The sequence below is a fragment of the Geotrypetes seraphini genome, chromosome 12, assembly GCF_902459505.1.
Source record: "Geotrypetes seraphini chromosome 12, aGeoSer1.1, whole genome shotgun sequence".
Lineage (NCBI taxonomy): Eukaryota > Metazoa > Chordata > Amphibia > Gymnophiona > Dermophiidae > Geotrypetes > Geotrypetes seraphini.
The window spans coordinates 110,075,239-110,095,306 of record NC_047095.1 but is presented as its reverse complement, the minus strand read 5'-3'; the positions used below and the strand labels follow the sequence as shown (position 1 = coordinate 110,095,306).

General features: G+C 41.2%; 1 protein-coding gene across 1 annotated transcript in view; it reads left to right on the top strand.

Moving 5' to 3' along the window:
* The first annotated feature begins 1,159 nt into the window (after positions 1 to 1,159).
* Positions 1,160 to 20,068, top strand: part of LOC117346291 (vomeronasal type-2 receptor 26-like) — a 60,049-nt gene continuing 41,140 nt past the window's right edge. The window contains exons 1-2 of the mRNA XM_033915690.1: positions 1,160 to 1,651; positions 16,305 to 17,117. Of these exons, the coding sequence (XP_033771581.1) occupies positions 1,160 to 1,651; positions 16,305 to 17,117 (1,305 nt within the window). The remainder of the gene's footprint in view (positions 1,652 to 16,304; positions 17,118 to 20,068) is intronic.

Below are 20,068 nucleotides of genomic sequence, written 5' to 3'. Positions count from 1 at the left end.
AGCCACCTGAATGACTCATCCCTGATGAGCCACAATACGTCGAATGACTCGATCTATCATGGTCCAGGGATGAAAGACAGAAAACAGAAGGTCTTGGGGCCATGATTAGACTAAAGCATCTAGACCTTCACTTCCAGACTTGAATCTTCGACTGAAGAATTGGTCTGCTTTCTTGTTTCTTGTTGTCATCATGAGGTCGAAGCTGTCAAGAAATTTGAGCCTATAAACACTAATAAAACACACTTACTAAATACAAAAAAATGGCAAAATTAGAATTTTTCAGGTGGAGGGATACAGGGAAACATGCAGAAACTCCCCCAGAACCTGTATTTCAGGCCTCCCCCGATTCACCTCACAGGCTGTAACAGCCTTACTCACTGAGACCTGTGCTGGACATGTGTTGTAGCCTGCTTCAGCCATTTACATTAGCTGGAAAAGAGAAGAATCGCTGCCTTATGCTGGAAATGCCTCAACACTGAATCTTTGGACTGCCAGTCAGACACAGCTTCTGACCACATCTCCACCCCTGTGGACCAACAAACATGCATACAGAAGTAGTAAGAGGTACTAATGAGCAGAGGAAACATGAAATTGATTAAGAAAGATAAAGAGAGTGAGGGAGAAAGGAGGAGAATGAGAGAGGTCAACTACCTGATGGAGGCAGAGTTCCATTATAGTAACATACATAGTAACATAGTAAGATAACTGGATTAAGTTAAAACATTGCACTGATGTTCAATCTAATCCATACAGTTAATACCAATATCCATATAGGCATCAGCATAGAATCTCACTGACTTTATCTGTTTAGGTTAGATCTACAAGCCAAAACAAAGAGAACTGCAGACAAATGTACAAAGATGCAGGCTAAATTTATTAAACCAAAATCATGAATGCAGTTAATGTTACCACCAGGTACCAAACCATAGGACTCAACACGGTCTGTGTTTCGGTAAACATGCCTTCATCATGGGTCCCAGTTGGGTAAGGTTTCAAATAAAACCACAACTTAGCCTGATGGCTGTGGGTTGCTGAGGGTGTGTGAGACACCAGCAAAAACTCGGCAATAATTACTTGCTAACTTTTTCCGATGCCGAAGAGGAGAGGGAAAGGCGCCTCTGGAGCCTCAAGGCACCTGGAGACTCCTCTCCAGACGACCATGGAGGACTTTTTGCAGTGTCTAAGGCAAGAGTCGGTTTTGTCGGGGAATCGCCCACTGGAACCGCTAGCAATGAGTGAGGCTGCAGCGAGTTTCCTTGGGCTAGAGTCAACGCTGAGCCCTGATGCCAGGACCCCGCCCCCTCAACCGCAGTGTGCTAGCTCTCCATGGGCAAGTAGACAGTCCGAACAGGCAGACTCCGTTTCTCGGGAGGCTGAAGTGGGTGAAGCACTCGAGGAGAACAAATCTGCGGTGGAAACAATGAAGGCAAATGAACTGGAGCATGGCTTACAGGGAGAGAGGATTGCTAAACCTGTGGAAGTTGGAACAATACCTGCAAGTATATTCTCTGTTCCTAAACCTATTAATGTCACCATATGGGATTTCATAGTTACTCTGGGGCAGACATTGTCACCACAAATTAAGGACTTAGAAAAGAAAGTCTTAGAACAAAGAGATGAATTAAAGGGACTTAAACAGGAAAATATTTTGGTAAAAACTAATATGGAAAAAATTGAAAAAAAGATAATTGAAGTAAATCAAGTGCAAACTACATTGATTAGAGATAATCTTAATCTAAGGAGAAAGGTGGAAATGATGGAAAATAATGTGTGTCTAAATAATCTTAGATTTTTGAACTTCTCAAAAATACCTTCACTATCAGCAAAAGAAGTCCTAAAAAATATTTTCTTGAAGTTCTTAATGTTCCACATGATACCTTCCCCCCTTCCTCAAAAATATATTATTTATCAACAAAAAGATTGGAAGAACAATATCCATCAGAACAACAAGGACAGGGTGAACTGATGGACTTAACAACGATGTTGGAATCTTCTATGAAAGAGGTAGCTACTCCAGCTACCTTATTAGCTACGGTAGTTTTATGACCGGATAAGAATTGGATATTAAAGTTGTACTTCAAGAATAGATATAAAGAATTTCTTGGACTCAAAGTTCAAATATTTCATGATCTGACAAAAGAATCTCAGAAACGAAGGAAATAATTTTTGCTTCTTAAGCCAGGGGTCATTGCAAAGGGGGCATTATTCCTATTATGATACCCTTGCAAATGTATTGTAAAGTATAAGTCCTGTAACTATATTTTCTTTGAACCTTCTCAGTTGATGGGATTTCTCTCCAGGAAACGCCTTGAAGGGGAGATAGTAACAACTTAATATACTAGTTTACTCTTGTATCATTCTCAGCTAACCGCCTAATTGGTAATTCGATATTGTCTTTTTTCTATTTATTTTGTTTTCTCACTCGTGATTGCATCTTGGATCTCTATATTTGGTACTTTATTATTTTCTTTGGTTGTTATTAATGATGTCTTAAATAATTAATAAAACCACAACTTAGCCTGATAAAATAGCAGCGACGGCGGAGTTTCCAAGAGATTGCTTTAATTGCTGTTGCTGCTATTTTATCAGGCTAAGTTCTTGTTTTGCGGTTTTATTTGAAACCTTATCCACCTGGGACCCCTGATGAAGGTGTGTTTAGCAAAACACGGACCATGTCGGGTCCTTTGGTTTGGTACAAGGTGGTAACATTAACCGCATTCATGATTTTGGTTTAATAAATTTAGCCTGTATCTTTGAACATTTGTCTGCAGTTCTCTTTCTTTTGGCTTTTGCTCTATTTACTGAAGATTGTGTTGGATTTCTCCCCTTTGTTGTAAGCTTAGATAAGAACATAAGAACATAAGAAGTTGCCCCCGCTGAGTCAGACCAGAGGTCCATCTTGCCCAGCGGTCCGCTCCTGCGGGGGCCCATCAGACCTAATGCCTGAACAGTAGTCCCTGATTAATTTTGTAACTTACCTCTAATCCCATCCCTATAATCTACCTCTACTCTTATCTGTACCCCTCAATCCCTTTGTCTTCCAAGTACCTATCAAAAGCTTCTTTGAAGCCCTGTAGCGTGCTCCTGTTTATCACATCCTCTGGTAGCGCGTTCCATGTATCCACCACCCTCTGTGTGAAAAAGAACTTCCTGGCGTTTGTTCTAAACCTCTCCCCTTTCAATTTCTCTGAGTGCCCCCTTGTACTTATTGATCCCCTTAATTTGAAAAATCTGTCCCTGTCTATTTTTTCTATGCCCTTCATGATCTTGAAGGTTTCTATCATGTCTCCTCTAAGTCTCCACTTTTTCAGGGAGAAAAGCCCTAGCTTTTTCAGTCTGTCAGTATATGAGAGGTCTTCCATGCCCTTTATTAGCTTAGTTGATGTTCTCTGGACCCTCTCAAGTACCTCCATGTCCTTCTTGAGGTACGGCGACCAGAACTGAACACAGTACTTCAGGTGCGGGCGCACCATAGCACGATACAGTGGCAGGATGACTTCCTTTGCCCTGGTCGTGATACCCTTCTTAATGATACCCAACATTCTGTTTGCTTTCCTTGAGGCCGTGGCACACTGCGCCGACGCCTTCAATGTTGTGTCTATCATCACTCCCAGGTCTCTTTCAAGGTCGCTCACCCCTAGCGCTGATCCCCCCATTTTGTAAGTGAACATCGGGGTTTTTTTCCCTATGTGCATGACCTTGCATTTCCCTATGTTGAAACTCATTTGCCACTTTTTGGCCCATTTTTCCAATGTTGTCAGATCTTTTTGGAGATCTTCGCAGTCCTCCATGTTATTGACCTTGCGATATAGTTTGGTGTCATCCGCAAATTTAATAACCTCACATTTTGTTCCTGCCTCCAGGTCGTTAATGAATATATTGAATAGGAGCGGACCCAGCACCGACCCCTGTGGAACTCCGCTCGTGACCCATTGCCAGTCTGAGTAATGTCCCTTTACTCCAACCCTCTGTTTCCTGTCTGCCAGCCAGTTTTTGATCCATCGGTGGACCTCCCCTTGCACCCCATGGTTCCATAGCTTCCTTAGTAGTCTTTCGTGTGGCACCTTGTCGAAGGATTTTTGGAAGTCAAGGTAAATGATATCTATGGATTCCCTTTTATCCACCTGGCTGGTTACCCCCTCAAAGAAGTATAATAAGTTTGTGAGGCATGACCTGCCCTTGCAGAAGCCATGCTGGCTCGACTTTAGCTGCCCATAGTTGTCGATGTGTTCCTAGATGCTGTCTTTAATCAGTGCTTCCATCATCTTTCCCGGGACCGAGGTCAAGCTCACCAGCCTGTAGTTTCCTGGGTCTCCCCTTGAGCCTTTCTTGAAGATTGGTGTGACATTTGCTATTTTCCAGTCTTCCGGAATCTCTCCTGTTTTTAGGGATAGGTTGCATATTTGTCGAAGTGGTTCAGCTATTTCATTCCTTAGTTCCTTGAGTACCCTTGGGTGAATGCCATCTGGACCTGGCGATTTGTCACTCTTTAGCCTGTCTATCTGCCTGAGGACATCTACCTTGCTCACTTCTAGCTGGACCAGATTTTCATCCTGCTCTCCTTTTACAATCTCCTCGGGCTCCGGAATGTTGGTTGTGTCCTCCCTCGTGAAAACTGATGTGAAGAACTTATTTAGCCTGTCAGCTATCTCCTTTTCCTCTTTTACCACTCCCTTTCTGTCCCCATCATCCAAGTGTCCTACTTCCTCCCTTGCTGGTTGCTTCCCCTTAATGTACCTGAAGAATGATTTGAAGTTTGTTGCTTCCCCTGCCAGTCTCTCTTCATATTCTTTTTTTGCTTTCCTAACCACTCGATGACACTCCTTTTGGTGTTTTTTGTGTTCCTTTTGGTTCTCCTCTGTTTTGTCCTTTTTCCATTTTTTGAATGATGCTTTCTTGTCACTTATCGCCTTTTTCACTGTATTTGTTATCCACACTGGGTTTTTTGTTCTATTTTTTTTTTTGCACCCTTTCCTGTACTTGGGGATGCACAGGTTCTGTGCTTTGTGCACTGTGCCCTTGAGTATGGTCCAGGCATTTTCTACGGACTCCATCTTCCTTGCGCTGTCGTTGAGTTTCTTTCCCACCATTTTCCTCATGGCATCATAATTCTCTTTTTTGAAGTTAAGTGCAGTCGTTGTAGTTCTTTTCACCTTTGATGATCCAATTTCTAGCCTGTACTGGATCGTGTTGTGATCGCTGTTTCATAGTGGGGCTAGTACCGCCACCTCCTTAGCGGGTCCCCCTAGTCCGTTGAGGATTAGGTCAAGAGTGGCATCACCCCGTGTTGGTTCCATGACCAGCTGTTCCATGAAACAATCCTTCGTGACCTCCAGGAATTTGATCTCCCTCATTCAGTTCGAGTGCCCAATACTCCAGTTTATTCCCGGATAGTTGAAGTCTCCCATCACCACCACACTTCCGTTTTTGCATACCTGCCTTAGTTCAGCCTCCAGATCCTGGTCGATTTCTTCCATTAGTCCAGGTGGGCAATAGTACAGACCCAATTTTATGTCTGCTCCAGTTCCTCCTGGTAGCTTAACCCATAGTGATTCCAAGTCGTCCGCCCTTACTGTTGTTTCCATCCTGGTTGAAGGTATGGAATCTTTTATATATAGCGCTATTCCTCCACCCTTTTTGTGTGACCTATCTCTCCTGTAGAGTTTGAATCCTGGTAAAGCCACATCCCATTCATTGTCATCAGTCCACCACGTTTCTTTGACTCCAATTATGTCTAGGCCCTTTTTGCTGGCTAGGATTTCCAGCTCTCCCATTTTAGCCCTTAGGCTCCTAGCATTAGTGTATAGGCAAAGTAAGTCACGTTTGTTCGCCTTTCTTGCTGTTTTTCCTTGTGGTTTGGCGCTCCTGGCCCCCTCGTGAGTTGCCAGACCCCAAGCCTCGTCCTCCTCCTGTAGTGTGTCTGTTTCATCCTCAGCCTGTTCCCCTGTTTTTGGTTGTCCCTCTGGATTCCGTTGTTCTCTATTAGTGCTGCTTGCCAGTTTTGTTCGTGCACTAGACCCCTGCAATTCTCCCTTAGGTCCTTTTTCAAAAAGTTCCCACTCAGACCTGAGCTCTCTTTCACAGTGTCCTTGCTCAATATCTTTGGCCCGGGTCCCCTGCATTGCGTCCTTAGGTTCTTTTTCCAAAAGTTCCCTCTCAGTCCCGATCCCTTTTTTACAATGTCCTTGCTCTATGTCCATGGCCCTGGGCCCCTGTGTTGTATCCTTAGGTCCTTTTCCCAAAAGTTCCCACTCAGTCTCCAGCCCTCTTTTACAATGTCCCTGCTCAGTATCCTTACTTGATACTTTTGTCCGATGTGTCAGATCGACTGTCGGCTTTCCCCTCTTCCTCAGTTTAAAGCCAAATCTATGACGCTCTGGATGTTGCGTGCCAGCATCCTCGTCCCAGATCTACTAAATAACTCTATATCAAGCAGATTTATTTTACTTTTTATTATAACGTGTTGTGGTTACGTGTTAAATACACATATATAGCACTGCATACGCCTTTCAGCACTTTAGAAATGATAAATACTAGAAGTAGCAGTGGTTGGTGATAATGAAGGTGGGCTGTAGGCTAGTGCAAAGGCTTTATTACATGTGTTTTGTTATATTCAGTGATAGATTACCTAGAAAGGGGGCAGAGTAAACTGTTCTGGAGAGATCCTTGAAAGGATTAGGCTCTGATTGAAATTTGAGAAAGTATCCAAGGCAGCATGGACAAAATAACTGTACAGCCCAAATGGACTTTCCTATTATTATCAACCATATTATATTGATATGTTATTAAACAATATCCCACACAAGGATTGCAAGTAAATTAAAATTTGATTCTATTTTAATGAATGCAGATGATCCATAAGGTTATATTTAAAAGAAATAACCTATATTTCAAAATAAATGTAGATGTCAGGAGCAGATATCCCTTAAGGATGAGCAGCAAGAACCAACAGAGACCACATGGTATCCTCACAGGTGTTGATAATCTAGAAATAGAGAAATCACCTCAATATCATGGTCTTTCCTCATTCACCTTCTGTGTAAAAGCACAGGTCTTCTTCAGTCCAGTTTAACACTTAATCATTTCTTCCCATCATTCAAATATTCAATTCGATAGTACCATCAAGAACTCTACATCATCCTGCCTCAATGATCAAATGTAACAACTAGAGTGGTAAGAGACAACTTTATCACAGAAGAAACTTTCACAGCCTCAATTAATTAATGATGGAAGCTCATCTGGTTCTGACTTTATTGATGCTCTGTGACATCCTGTGCTATACAACTGACTGTCAGTGTACACTTAGAAACTACCCACCAATACAACCTCTACCAGGGTACCATAGAGATGGGGACATCGTGATTGGGGGACTTGTAACTGTGACAAATTTTTATCCATATGTCGGTGCCTCCTTCACCACTCCTCCCTCATTTGAAGGAATGGGCTTGTAAGTACCATAATGGCTTTAACTCCTTAACTGAGATATGCTTTTGGCTCTTATCTTGGATGCTTTTTTCCTGACCTGCAGATATAACAAACACATGTTAGAGCAGTGGTCTCAAACTCGTAACCAGGGGGGCCACATGCAGCTCACCAGGTACTATTTTGAGGCCCTTGGTCTGTTACCATTGTTCTGGAACATTGCCTGTCTTACTGCTGTAACCTCACACAAGCGCTTTCCTGTATCTGTACGTGATTGTGAGATGGAGTGGAGAGGACAATCACGTACAGATGCAGGAAAGCGCTTGCATGAGGTTATAGCAGTGAGGCGGGTATCATTCCAGAGCATAAGGTAACCATTGGAATCAGTGCAGCTTGTGCGTGTGTACGTAATCTCGTGAACTCTCGCAAAATTAGGCACCTCTCCTTGCTGTGACAGGAGATTTCAATGTAGATTTCAATCATATCTTTCTCAGTGAATGACAAAACATTGCATTTTGTGTGTGTGGGTGGATGGTGGTGGGGGGAGAGGTTTGAGTTCTGCCGACTTTCATTTGGTAGTTACATGTAATGACATCGAATAGGTTGTTCACACTCCTTGTACTTCCCTGACCTGCCTGCTTTTGTGATGGTTGGTAAAAGCTGATATTTAGTGGCATTGTCCAGATAAGTACTGAAAAATGTCGGTGTATGAGTGACCCTAAACAATTTAATACCCCCTTTTATTATACTCTGTTAACAGTTTTTAGCGCAGGGAGCCGCGTTGAATGTTCCGCGCTGCTCCTGACGCTCACAGAGTTCCTATGAGCGTCGGTAGCCCGTGCTAAAAACTGCAAACACAGTTTAATAAAAGGAGGCCTAAGTGGGCATGAGCTTCTTGTGTCCATTTAAATCACTCTGAGTGATTTTTTTTCATGCAAATGGTGCTTACATTTAGCTGTTAAAATTATAGGACTAGGGAAATTTTGTGATTTTAGATTTCACTGGCTATCCAGGCATACCCTTCACTGTTAAGTGTTACAGTGACACACTGAGCTCCAGCATACAACATTCTAATGCATGAATAGAAAAAAGCTTCCCATGCAATAAATTAATGGTATGAAAACTACAATTGTATTAAAAGTGTGCAATGAAAGAAAAACAGTGTACACTACCGATTGTAGCATCAGGAGTGTATGTCTCCCTTTCTCTCAGTTGTTATTTTTCTAGATGGGGCAGACAAAGAAAATTCCATTTTCCATCTTTCTGCATCACATAATTAATTCTGAATTTAAATCACCTTTCAGTCGAGGTGAAGAACACTTTCTGCAGAGGCTGGCTTACTTTTATGAATGTATTTGCAAAAGTTTACAAAGCTCAAAAATGCTGATAGTTCTGTAGTTGTAAATTTTTGGATGCTAATCCTTCTGTGAGAACCCTGAATATGGAGATATGTGAGTAGAGGAAGGAATGATATTTAGGGGGACTACTGCAAATGAGTTTACGGCTGCCAGTCTATCCCTTTCTGCTTTCTTTCTCTCTTATTCCCTTTCCTCTTCTCCCACTTTTGGTACTTCCTCCCCTCTCTTCTCCAACCTCATCTTCTAACTTTTCCTCCTTACCTTCTCCCTTCTCCTACTCTTTAATTTCCCTCTTTTCTCCTACCACACCCCCTCTTTGATTCCTTTGTTCTCACTTCTCTTTTTTACCCCTTTTTTTTCTCCTCTCTGCCTTCTTCTCCACTTCATTCTGCTCCCATTTTGCCTTTTCTGTCTTCTTATTGTCTGAGATGCATTTTCATCTATGATAAATGTGAACTTCCTCTAACATTTCCAGCTGTTCCACTTTGGTTTTGATCAATTTATTAATAGTATTGACAAACCTCCACCAGGACTTTCAGACTTTACTGACTCCTGCCTAGTGCTCAGCAATTAGTTTCTCTTTTGGGTTAGTTGCATATAGATGGGTAGAGAACAGAGGTGCTAGAGTCCAGTGAGCAAGGCTAAATCCATATGGGTAGGCTATGCATTTACCTGCTTGGCCTGAGAATATAGCAGGTATGAGCTGAAGATTAGGAAAAAAAACACCCCCCCATGTTGGAATAGAAGGTTAAAGAAATCTGCCACACACTTTTCTATCATATTATCAAACAAATATAAAGCTTGTGACTAGTACTATTTCAAACCCTTATCCTAATCCTAATCCTATTTCACTTTTCTATATCTTATTCTATCTTTTTTGTATCTTATTCATTAATTCTAATTTCATATTATCTGTCATTCATTGTCCTTACAGTCCTGTATCCTTGAATTATTACAACTTCCTGGCTTTTGTGTCTGCGGTGGAAGAGATTAACGAAAGCTCAGAGCTCTTACCCAACCTCACACTGGGATTCCACATTTATGAACCTTACAACAATTTATTATTAACATATAGAGCTGCTATATATATATTTTCAAGAATGGAAAACGGGATACCAAACTACAGCTGCAAGACATCTGGCCCATTGGCTGCTGTCATTGAAGGTCTTCCAGCTGAGCATTCGAGTGAGTTTTCCAGTCTTTCCAGGATATACCAGTACCCACAGGTCAGGGAACATCTTAATTTTACTCCAGATCCTCTTCTATATCCCCTTCTCAGAGAAATTAGTGTTCTGCAACACCAAACCAAATTATAAAACACTCACACTTAACAATGCAGAATTTAAATTCTGATTTAGAAACAAAAGTTGTAAAAAAGACTACATGAAATAATGCAGCATAGAAAAGACCATTTCAAAAGGTAATCTAGCTCAGAACAAGAAAAGATAAAATTATTCCCAAAACAAAGTATCAAGTCCAAGTACGGAGAGAAGTGAAAACAGTCATTATCAATTTAAAAAAAATATACAATACATTCTAAGAGGTAAACCTACCCTTTAACTTCTGAGCTTTATCTTCAGAGCCTTGATCTCATTCCATTAAGGAGCTCATTTTCAAAAAAGAAAAACATTCAAAAAGTGACAAAGTTGGAGATGGATGACCAAGGAGTGAAAGGGATGCTCAGGGAAGATAAGGCCTTAGCGGAAAGACTGAATGAATTATTTGCTTCGGTCTTTACGGAAGAAGATGTAAGAGATCTACCTGAACCAGAAATGATTTTCAAGGGTGATGATGTGGAGAAACTGAAATAAATCTCATTGAATTTGGAAGATGTACAGAGCCAAATCGACAAGTTAAAAAGTAATAAATCACCAGGACCTGATGGTTTACATCCCAGGGTACTAAAAGAACTCAGACATGAAATTGCTGACCTGCTGTTAGTGATCTGTAACCTGTCGCTAAAATTGTCTGTTGTACCTGAAGATTGTAGAGTGGCTAATGTTATGCCGATTTTTAAAAAGGGCTCCAGGGGAGATCCATGAAATTACAGACTGGTAAGTCTCATTTCGGTGCCAGACAAAATGTTAGAAACAATTATAACAAATAAAATTGTGGAACACATAACAAAAATGATTTAATGAGACAGAGACAGCATAGGTTCAGCCGAGGGAGATCTTGCCTCACAAATTTGCTTGACTTCTTTGAAGGTATGAATAAACATGTTGATAAAGGTGAGCCGGTTGATATAATGTATCTAGATTTTCAGAAAGCTTTTGAAAAAGTTTCTCACGAGAGACTCCTGAGAAAATGTCATGGGATAGGTGGCAAAGTTCAGTTGTGGATTAGGAATTGGTTGTTGGATAGAAAACAGAGGGTAGGGTTAAATGGTAATTTTTCTCAATGGAGGAGAGTAAACAGTGGAGTTCCAAAGGGGTCTGTACCAGGACAAGTGTTATTTAACTTATTTATAAATGATCGGGAAATTGGAACGACCAGTGAGGTGATTAAATTTTCAGATGACATTAAACTGTTCAAAGTTGTTAAAACGCATGTGATTGTGAAAAATTGCAGGCGGACCTTAGAAAATTGGAAGACTGGGCGTCCAAGTGGCAGATGAAATTTAATGTGGAGAAATGCACATTGGGAAGAATAAACTGAATTATAGTTACCAGATGCTAGAGTCCACCTTGGGGTTAGCGCCCAAGAAAAGGATCTGGGTATCATTGTAGACAATATGATGAAACCTTCCTCCTAATGTGCTGCACTGGCCAGAAAGCAAACAGGATGCTGGGAATTATTAAAAAAGAGATGGTTAACAAGACTAAAAATGTCATAATGCCCCTGTATCGCTCCATGGTGCAACCTCATTTGGAGTATTGTGTTCAATTCTGGTCTCCTTATCTCAAGAAAGATATAGTAGTGCTAGAAAAGGTTCAAAGAAGAGCAATCAAGATGGTAAAGGAGATGGAACTCTTCTCGTATGATGAAGGACTAAAACGTCTACGGCTCTTCAGCTTGGAAAAGAGATGGATGAGGGGAGATATGATTGAAATTTACAAAATCCTGAGTGTAGCAGAACAGGTACAAGTGGATTGATTTTTCACTCCAAAAAGGTGCTCACAATTACCAGATGACCACTGAATGGATGAAGGCATGACTCCACCTTTCTCCCCTAGTGATCATTGATCCCAACCTCTCCTAAAAGTTCCTGGAGTATCCTGGCAGGTTGAGTAGTGAACTATAGAGATGCACTGAGGACAAGTACATCTGAGAAATGGTCATTGTTGAAACAAAAAGATGGATGCTTTGTTGTTTTGAAAATGGTCATGTTCACTTCTGGATTTTTGTGTATGTTCCATAAAATATCTAAACTCAGATTTAGATGTCATATCGAAAATGTCTTTCCACATAACACTGTAAATGAGAAAGATTTAAAAAAAATTATATTCTGATATTGTAAAACACATCTAAAGGGGAAACAAAGAAAAGAAAGTTGTTCCAAGTCTAAAACTTTGGGTTTCAAAGTAAGAAATATGTTTCTCCTTTGCTGAGTAACAAATACATTGTCTGAAAAGATTTATATTATATGCCCACAAAACAGCTCCTGCTTAGTTTCAACATATGTAATGTCAGGATCTTTAATTTATCCAGATCAGAAAGGAAGGTTAGTAGCAATTTTGCATGTGAAAAAATTATAATCTAGGAGTCCTCCAGAAAAGCTGTCAACTGACCATCTTTCATAGAGGGATTCCCACATCCCTATATTCTGAGAGGCATTAGAAACTATAGGGAGATATTAACACCTGGAAACTGGAAAATTTCACCATAGTCCAAAAATCTGTGTTCCTAAATGTATAAGGTTTTTATTTGTCTATTCAGGCATAGATTGAGGATTGACAGAGATAGGTGTGTTTTTATGATGTGCCATTTGCTGCACAATTTATAAAATACACATCTCAGGGGTTAGCCAACCTATTGTACTGTATATAAAACCACCACCCACCCTCAGGTTATGTGGCAATACTGAGTTACAGAAGTTGCAGGACAAAATAAAAGAGGATTGTCCTGTCTTGTGGGGGAAATAATTAAATAAAGGGTCTGTGGAATTCGAGAGGCTGGTAAAAGGTTCCAGTTTTGGGCTTTTATTTCAGAATTTCATTGGCAGCAACATCTTTGGTCAGAAAATAGTAAAGTTTCTGAAATCCTGTAGATCACATGACCCAAGGCAACATGGATTCACTAGAGGTAGGTATTGTTCGACAAATCTGATCAATTTCTTTGTCTGGGTGACCAGAGAATTGGCTAGAGGGAATGTGCTATATGTGGTGTATTTAGATTTAAGCAAAGCCTTTGACAGTGTTCCATACAGATGTCTAATAATTAAACTGAGTTCCCTCAGGATGAGTCCCAGACGTGACGGTCTGGGTTAAGAAATGGTTGAGTGGAAGGAGAAAAGGGATGTTTCCAGTGGTGTGCCTCAAGGTTCTGTTCTTGGGCCTGTTCTTTTTAACATTTTTATGAATGATATTGCTGAAGGGCTGTCGGATAAGATTTGCCTCTTTGGGAATGATACCAAAATTTGCAATAGAGTAGACACCTAGGATGGTGTTAATAACATGATGAAAGACCTGGCAAATTTTGAAAAATGGGCTGAAATTTTGCAGATAAAATTTAATGCTAAGAAATGAAAGGTCATGCATTTGGGCTGCAATATCCTGAGGTAATGGTACATTTTAGGAGGTGAAGAACTTATTTGCATGACAGAAGAGCAGGACTTGGGTGTGATTGTATGTGATGATCTCAAGGTGACCAAACAGGTTGAAAAGGTTACACGAAAGCTAGAAGGATGTTAGTGTGGGACTCGAGACAAGATGGCAACGGGAGTGGACGTATGAGTGTAAGCTCCCGCTCTAGCATTAACAATTTTACCTGCTAACGTTTTCTTCAGTTTGGTTTTGATGCCTAAAAGAAGGGGACGGCAGAGGGATATCCCTCTTCCCTTGGCCGCGACTTCAACTCCGCGTCAAACTGCGATCACATCATACGCAGTTCCGATGGCTTTGGGCGGATCCGCAGCTGAGCTCCAGGAGCAGCTCAGCTTGGACGGCAACGCGTCGCTGAGCCCTCTGGGACCTGACCCCCCTCCTCCCCCGAGCAGCGCAACGGAGTTGCTATTTCCTGTAGAGGGATTTCGGCAACAGCCGACTCAGGAGATAACCCTGTTGCAGGCAAACTCGGAGAGAAGAACCGGAGAAGGAGGAGGAGCACTGCAGGAAAGCGGTGATGAGAGTGGGGGAGGTGAAACCTGGAAAGGAGAGCGGGAACCCGGGTTACTTCATCTCAAGCCGCTTGTGAAACCAGCGGTGGTTACACTGGATTCACTGTGGGGAGCAATTGAAAATCTTCAAACAGTATGTATTGGATTTATTTCCTTGATGGCTGAAGTTTCTACTAAAGTTAACAAACTGGAAACTGTTTCTTGTGATCAAGTGAAACAAGTAGGAGATATTGAAAAATCTATAACGAAGATTAAATCTTTAAATAACCAGCATGCAAAGGATAAAGTTTTTCTTCTTCGTAAAATTGAAAACTTGGAAAATCAAAATAGGAGTTTAAATTTGAGGATTTTAAATTTTCCTATGTCTAAATTTAAAACTCCTAGGGAATTATTTAAGGATTTCTTGGTTTCCATATTAAAAATTGTGGAAATGAATATACCACCTTTGCAAAAGATTTATTATCTAAAAAGGACAATAAAAGAGCCTGATACAACTACTGAACAAGATTTAACAACTTTCTTGGAATCATCAAATCTTGAATTGTCCGGACGAGCTACACTGATAGTATCCCTGGTATTTCATCAGGATAAAGAAATGATTCTGAAATTCTATTATGGTTTAAAACAAGTTTCTTTTTTGGGAGAAAGAATATACATATATCCAGATGTTTCAAAATGGACTCAGACTAGAAGGAAAGAATTTCTTACATATCGGGAAAAAGTTCTATCATTAGGAGCTTCTTTTCAGTTAAGATTTCCTTGTAAATGTTTTGTTGTATTTCAAAACAATAGATATATTTTTTATGATTCGCAGCAGCTACGTTTCTTTCTAGAGGGAAAAGGAGTTTCATTTGCACCATAGTGATTTTCGGTGTAACTCAAGTCTATCATTAATATTAAACCATCGGTTTTCACTTAATTTCCTTTAAATGCTTAATATGTGATCTTTCCTGGAAGAATTTCTCTCTTCTTGTCTCCTTCCTCCTTTATTGAGGACTATGTTAAAAAAAGTATGGGTTATTTCCTTTTTGTTAATATATTGATCCAATAATGAAAATCGATTTATTTCTGTATTATTTTTTTTGAATTATTATGATTACTAAAAGAAATATTGGATGTATTAATACCGTATATTGCCTGTTAAGCACAATTGTTGTTTATTTGAAAATTTAAATAAAGAATTATAAAAAAAAAAAAGAAGGATTCTAGGGTGTAAAGGGAGAGGTATGGTCAGTAGGAAAAAGGAGGTATTGAGGCCTCTTTTTAAGACTCTGGTGAGACAATTCTGGAGGTTGCACCTTCAAAAAGATATAAAAAGGATTTTCTTTAGCATCATACAGACATAGTAGAAGAACTCATCCTTTGTTTAATTTTCCATCTGTCCAGGGTTGCAGGAGTAAGAAATTTCTGAATCATACTTTGGCATCTCAGGCAGCTCTTCATGACAACGAATTCCAAATATTGTTGCTTAATACCCATTCCTATGGCCATTATAGAAAACAATTGAAGACCTATCTTTTTTTTAAATATTTGACTGTTTAACGAATCGTCTTATTTCATGTAGCATGTTTACTTTTATAACTTTTTATAAACCGCGTTGAACTTCTGGTTACGCGGTCAATAAGCACAATGTTATGTTATGTTATGAGTCGGTCCAGAGGAAGGCTACTAAAATGGTGTATGGTCTTTGTCATAATGTGTATGGAGACAGACTTAAAGATCTCAATCTCTATACTTCGGAGGAAAGGCGGGAGAGGGGAGATATGATTGAGACATTTAAACACCTACATGATGTAAATGTGCATGAGTCAAGTCTTTTTCATTTGAAAGGAAGCTCTGGAATGAGATGGCATAGGTTGAAGTTAAGAGGTGATAGGCTCAGGAGTAATCTAAGGAAATACTTTTTTACAGAAAGTGTGGTAGATGTGTGGAACAGTCTCCCGGAAGAGGTGGTAGAGACAGAGACTGTGTCTGAATTCAAGAAAGCCTGGGATAGGCATGTGGGTTCTCTTAGAGAGAGGAAGAGATAATGGATGCTGTGAATGTGCAGACTGGATGGGCCATTTGGCCTTTATCTGCCATCATGTTTCTATGTTTCAATTTTTCACATGGGAAGGGGAAAGTTTCCTCTGGTCTCTCTCCCTGAAAACTCAGTACAGTTCTGCTTTTTCTGTTTTCCTCTTTACAGTAGAATTATGCACTTAAAATTTGATATGTGAATGAATTGTGATCTTTTCCTAACTAAGGTGGTGATGAATTCATCCTGTTATTTTCAGCAGATCAGTTACACCTCAGGAAATCTTTACATGAGTGACAGAGTTAAATTTCCTTATTTTTATCATACTGTTCCCAGTGAGCTGCATCTCTGTGCTGGGATAATCAAATTATTGAAGCATTTTGGCTGGACCTGGGTCGGAATCATTGCATGCATGGATGATAACAGTCAGAGGGCTGTGCAGATCCTGAGAGAAGGGATTGAGAAGAATGGAGGTTGTATTGAATTCATAGATACATACAAACATTCTTTTGTGATTCAAAATATGAGTGAAATTTACCATACTATCCATACATCTTCAACTAAAGTGATTATTTTGTATTGTGATAGACACTACACAGATTTTCTAAAACATACAATTATTTGGGAAGTATCTGGAAAGGTCTGGATCTTCGCAGCTGAACTATTGTTTTACTTTCCCTCATACCATAATGATAGGAGAAGTGCCTTTGTTTTTTCTGTGGCAAAAAAGAATATTCCAAGTTTTCACAAATTTGTCCGTGAAGTGAATCCTGTTGTGTTTCCAAATGATTCTTTCTTAGAGATGTGGTGGAAGGACCTGTGTAATGACCAGTGCCCCGAGAGCATCCAAAGAACCTGCAGTAATAATGAAACATCTACCTACCTCATACACTGTGACGTCATAAACTCTGGGGACAGTTATAATGTATACAATGCTGTGTATGCCCTGGCACACGCACTGCACGACATGGTCACTTCTACATCAGATAACACCAAGTGGGGTGAAGAAAGTGAGAGATTTATAGATTTTTTCCCGTGGAAGGTAATATCCTATGTTAGAAGAATGTTATTTTCAGAAAAAAATAATGGTATATTATTATGCATTGACATTTAAAGCAGATTAAGATCCAACAATGAGAAATGCCATATAAACAATAAATTTTTTATAATTTCTATATTTTAAGCCTTGGGTTCTTTATATCAGTAGCCTGATTTTCCAGTTTGTTTGGTTTGCTTTATACCAAGAGCCTCATTAATGATAAACGATATTGCGCCTTCTTGAGCATGCACAGATGCTCAAGGCCCGAGCCAGGCAAGAGGTGGGAGCTTGCTTTCACTCTCACAACCAGCAGAAGGGGTAAGGAGCGTGTTTGAGAGGAAGGGCGGTCGGATGCCGCTTTCAGCACGGGTATGCGATGTGTTTCTCGCAGGGGGGGCGTTCACGGGGGGGGTTGCGATGCCAGTTCGGGGGTGCGATGCCAGTTAGAGCGGGGGGAGGGGGTGATGGAGCAGTGCCGGTAGCCTCGGGTGGGGGGGGTTTGGTGGAACGAATCAAAGCGAGTTTCCATTAATTCCTATGGGGAAACTCACTTTGATATACGAGTAACTTGATTTACGAGCATGCTTCTGGAATGAATTATGCTCGTAAACCAAGGTTCCACTGTAATAAAATTGTATTTATTGAAAATTCTAAATTAAACAAACCTTAAAGTAAGAAGGAAAATAATATTTATTTCTGTATGCTTCAATTTATTTATGGTTTTTTAATCATTTTCTCCTACTTTTTTCCTTACAATGAAAACGTATAGTCAAAACATATTCAGACATGTTATAAGACTACACCTCATCCTATTATGTTCAAAATCTGAAACACATACAATGAAAGCTAGCGTAATGTTAATAAAAAGTTTGCACAATACAAACTATAAAATTACATTCTTCATCAAGACTAATAAAAAGCTTTAATGAACAAATGAGTCTTCAACTGTTTTTTAAATGACATTTTTTCTCTGCACAATCTCAAAACCTCTGGCAATGCATTCCATAAATATGGACCTACAATTGAAATCGCTGTCATTTGCAATTTTTTGATGCCTTTAGGACTTCGGTGTTGTTGAGCTGTAGGTACATATTCACCAATTTAACTGATGTTTATCTGAAATGTTTTTCATATATAGAAACAAAATTATGGGGTAAAAAAGTCATCTTTACAAACTTCAAAAATAAGCTCCACCTGACACCGCTCGTACAGGAAGGATCGGGCTTGACTCTGCCCTTTTCAGATCTCCGGCTTCTTTTCAGCCCATTTGAGGGCCGCCGAAAGTTTTCCCGCAGTGACTCTTGAAGGTAGAAGAGGAAGGAAGCCCCCTCCATCTTGTCCCTCCTTTCTCCGCCAACACCTCTTGTGTAGGAACGATTGGGTTTAATTTTACCTTAATTAGATGCTAAGTTGTACCTCTCTCCAAGTTCTTACATGAAACTAAAAGCTGTTAAGTTTTACCTATGTTTATCTCTTACTAGAAGCAATTGGGTGCTAAGTTTTCATCTGATTTAAGTTTTACCTCTGTTTTTGTCTTACTAGATGCTATTAGGTGCCAAGTTTTCATCTGATTTAAGCCACTATTCAGAGAACAAACAAGTCCTAAGCCATCTACCGTATTTTCACGCAAATAACGCGCACCCGTATAAAACGCGCACACGGGTATAGCGCGCAGAAATCACGATGATATGTACAAAAACTTTGGTATACCACGCTTACGGGTATACCGCGCATGCTGCCCGACGCTCCTTTCGCCCGCCCTGACTTTCCGACTCTCCGTTCACCCCCCCTGACTTCCGTGCACTGTCCCCCCTTGAAGGTCTGTCCCCATCCTGAAAGCCTGATGCCCCCCCCCGACGTCCGATACATCCCTCCCCCCGAAGGACCGCCGACTCCCCAACAATATCTGGCCAGGAGGGAGCCCAAATCCTCCTGGCCACGGCGACCCCCTAACCCCACCCCGCACTACATTACGACGCAAACCCCCCTCCCCCCCAACGACTGCCCCCCCCAAGAACCTCCGACCGCTCCCCCAGCCGACCCGCGACCCCCCTGGCGACCCCCACGACCCCCCACCCCCCTTCCCCGTACCTTTGGTAGTTGGGCCAGAAGGGAGCCCAAACCCTCCTGGCCACGGCGACCCCCTAACCCCACCCCGCACTACATTACGGGCAGGAGGGATCCCAGGCCCTCCTGCCCTCGACGCAAACCCCCCTCCCCCCCAACGACCGCCCCCCCCAAGAACCTCCAACCGCTCCCCCAGCCGACCCGCGACCCCCCTGGCGACCCCCACGACCCCCCCACCCCCCTTCCCCATACCTTTGGTAGTTGGCCGGACAGACGGGAGCCAAACCCGCCTGTCCGGCAGGCAGCCAACGAAGGAATGAGGCCGGATTGGCCCATCCATCCTAAAGCTCCGCCTACTGGTGGGGCCTAAGGCGCGTGGGCCAATCAGAATAGGCCCAGGATCTTCTTGCCTACATCACAAGCATACTCATTCAGATAGAACTCTGGATGCTTTCCTTTAGACTAAAACTAAACCCAGACAAAACAAAATTCTTCCTGGCCACCCCCAAAGATAAAATCAAAGACACCACAACCCAAGTGAAAGGATTGGTTTTCCCTTTCGAACAAACACTAAAAATACTGGGAGTCACGCTAGACAAACACCTTTCCCTAGAAAATCACACCGATCTCACAGTCAAGAAAAGTCTCTCGGTGCTATGGAAACTTCGCACCATAAAAAAATACTTTGATGACACCGCTTTCCGCCTACTAGTACAATCCTCTATTCTTAGCATTCTGGATTATTGCAATATCATTTACCTGAGCGCCACAAAGAAAACCACCAGAAGACTAAAATTGATTCAAAACACAGCCATCCGTCTTATTTTCGGCCTGAACAAACGGAAACACATCACTCCTTTCTACCACCAATTACATTGGCTACCGTT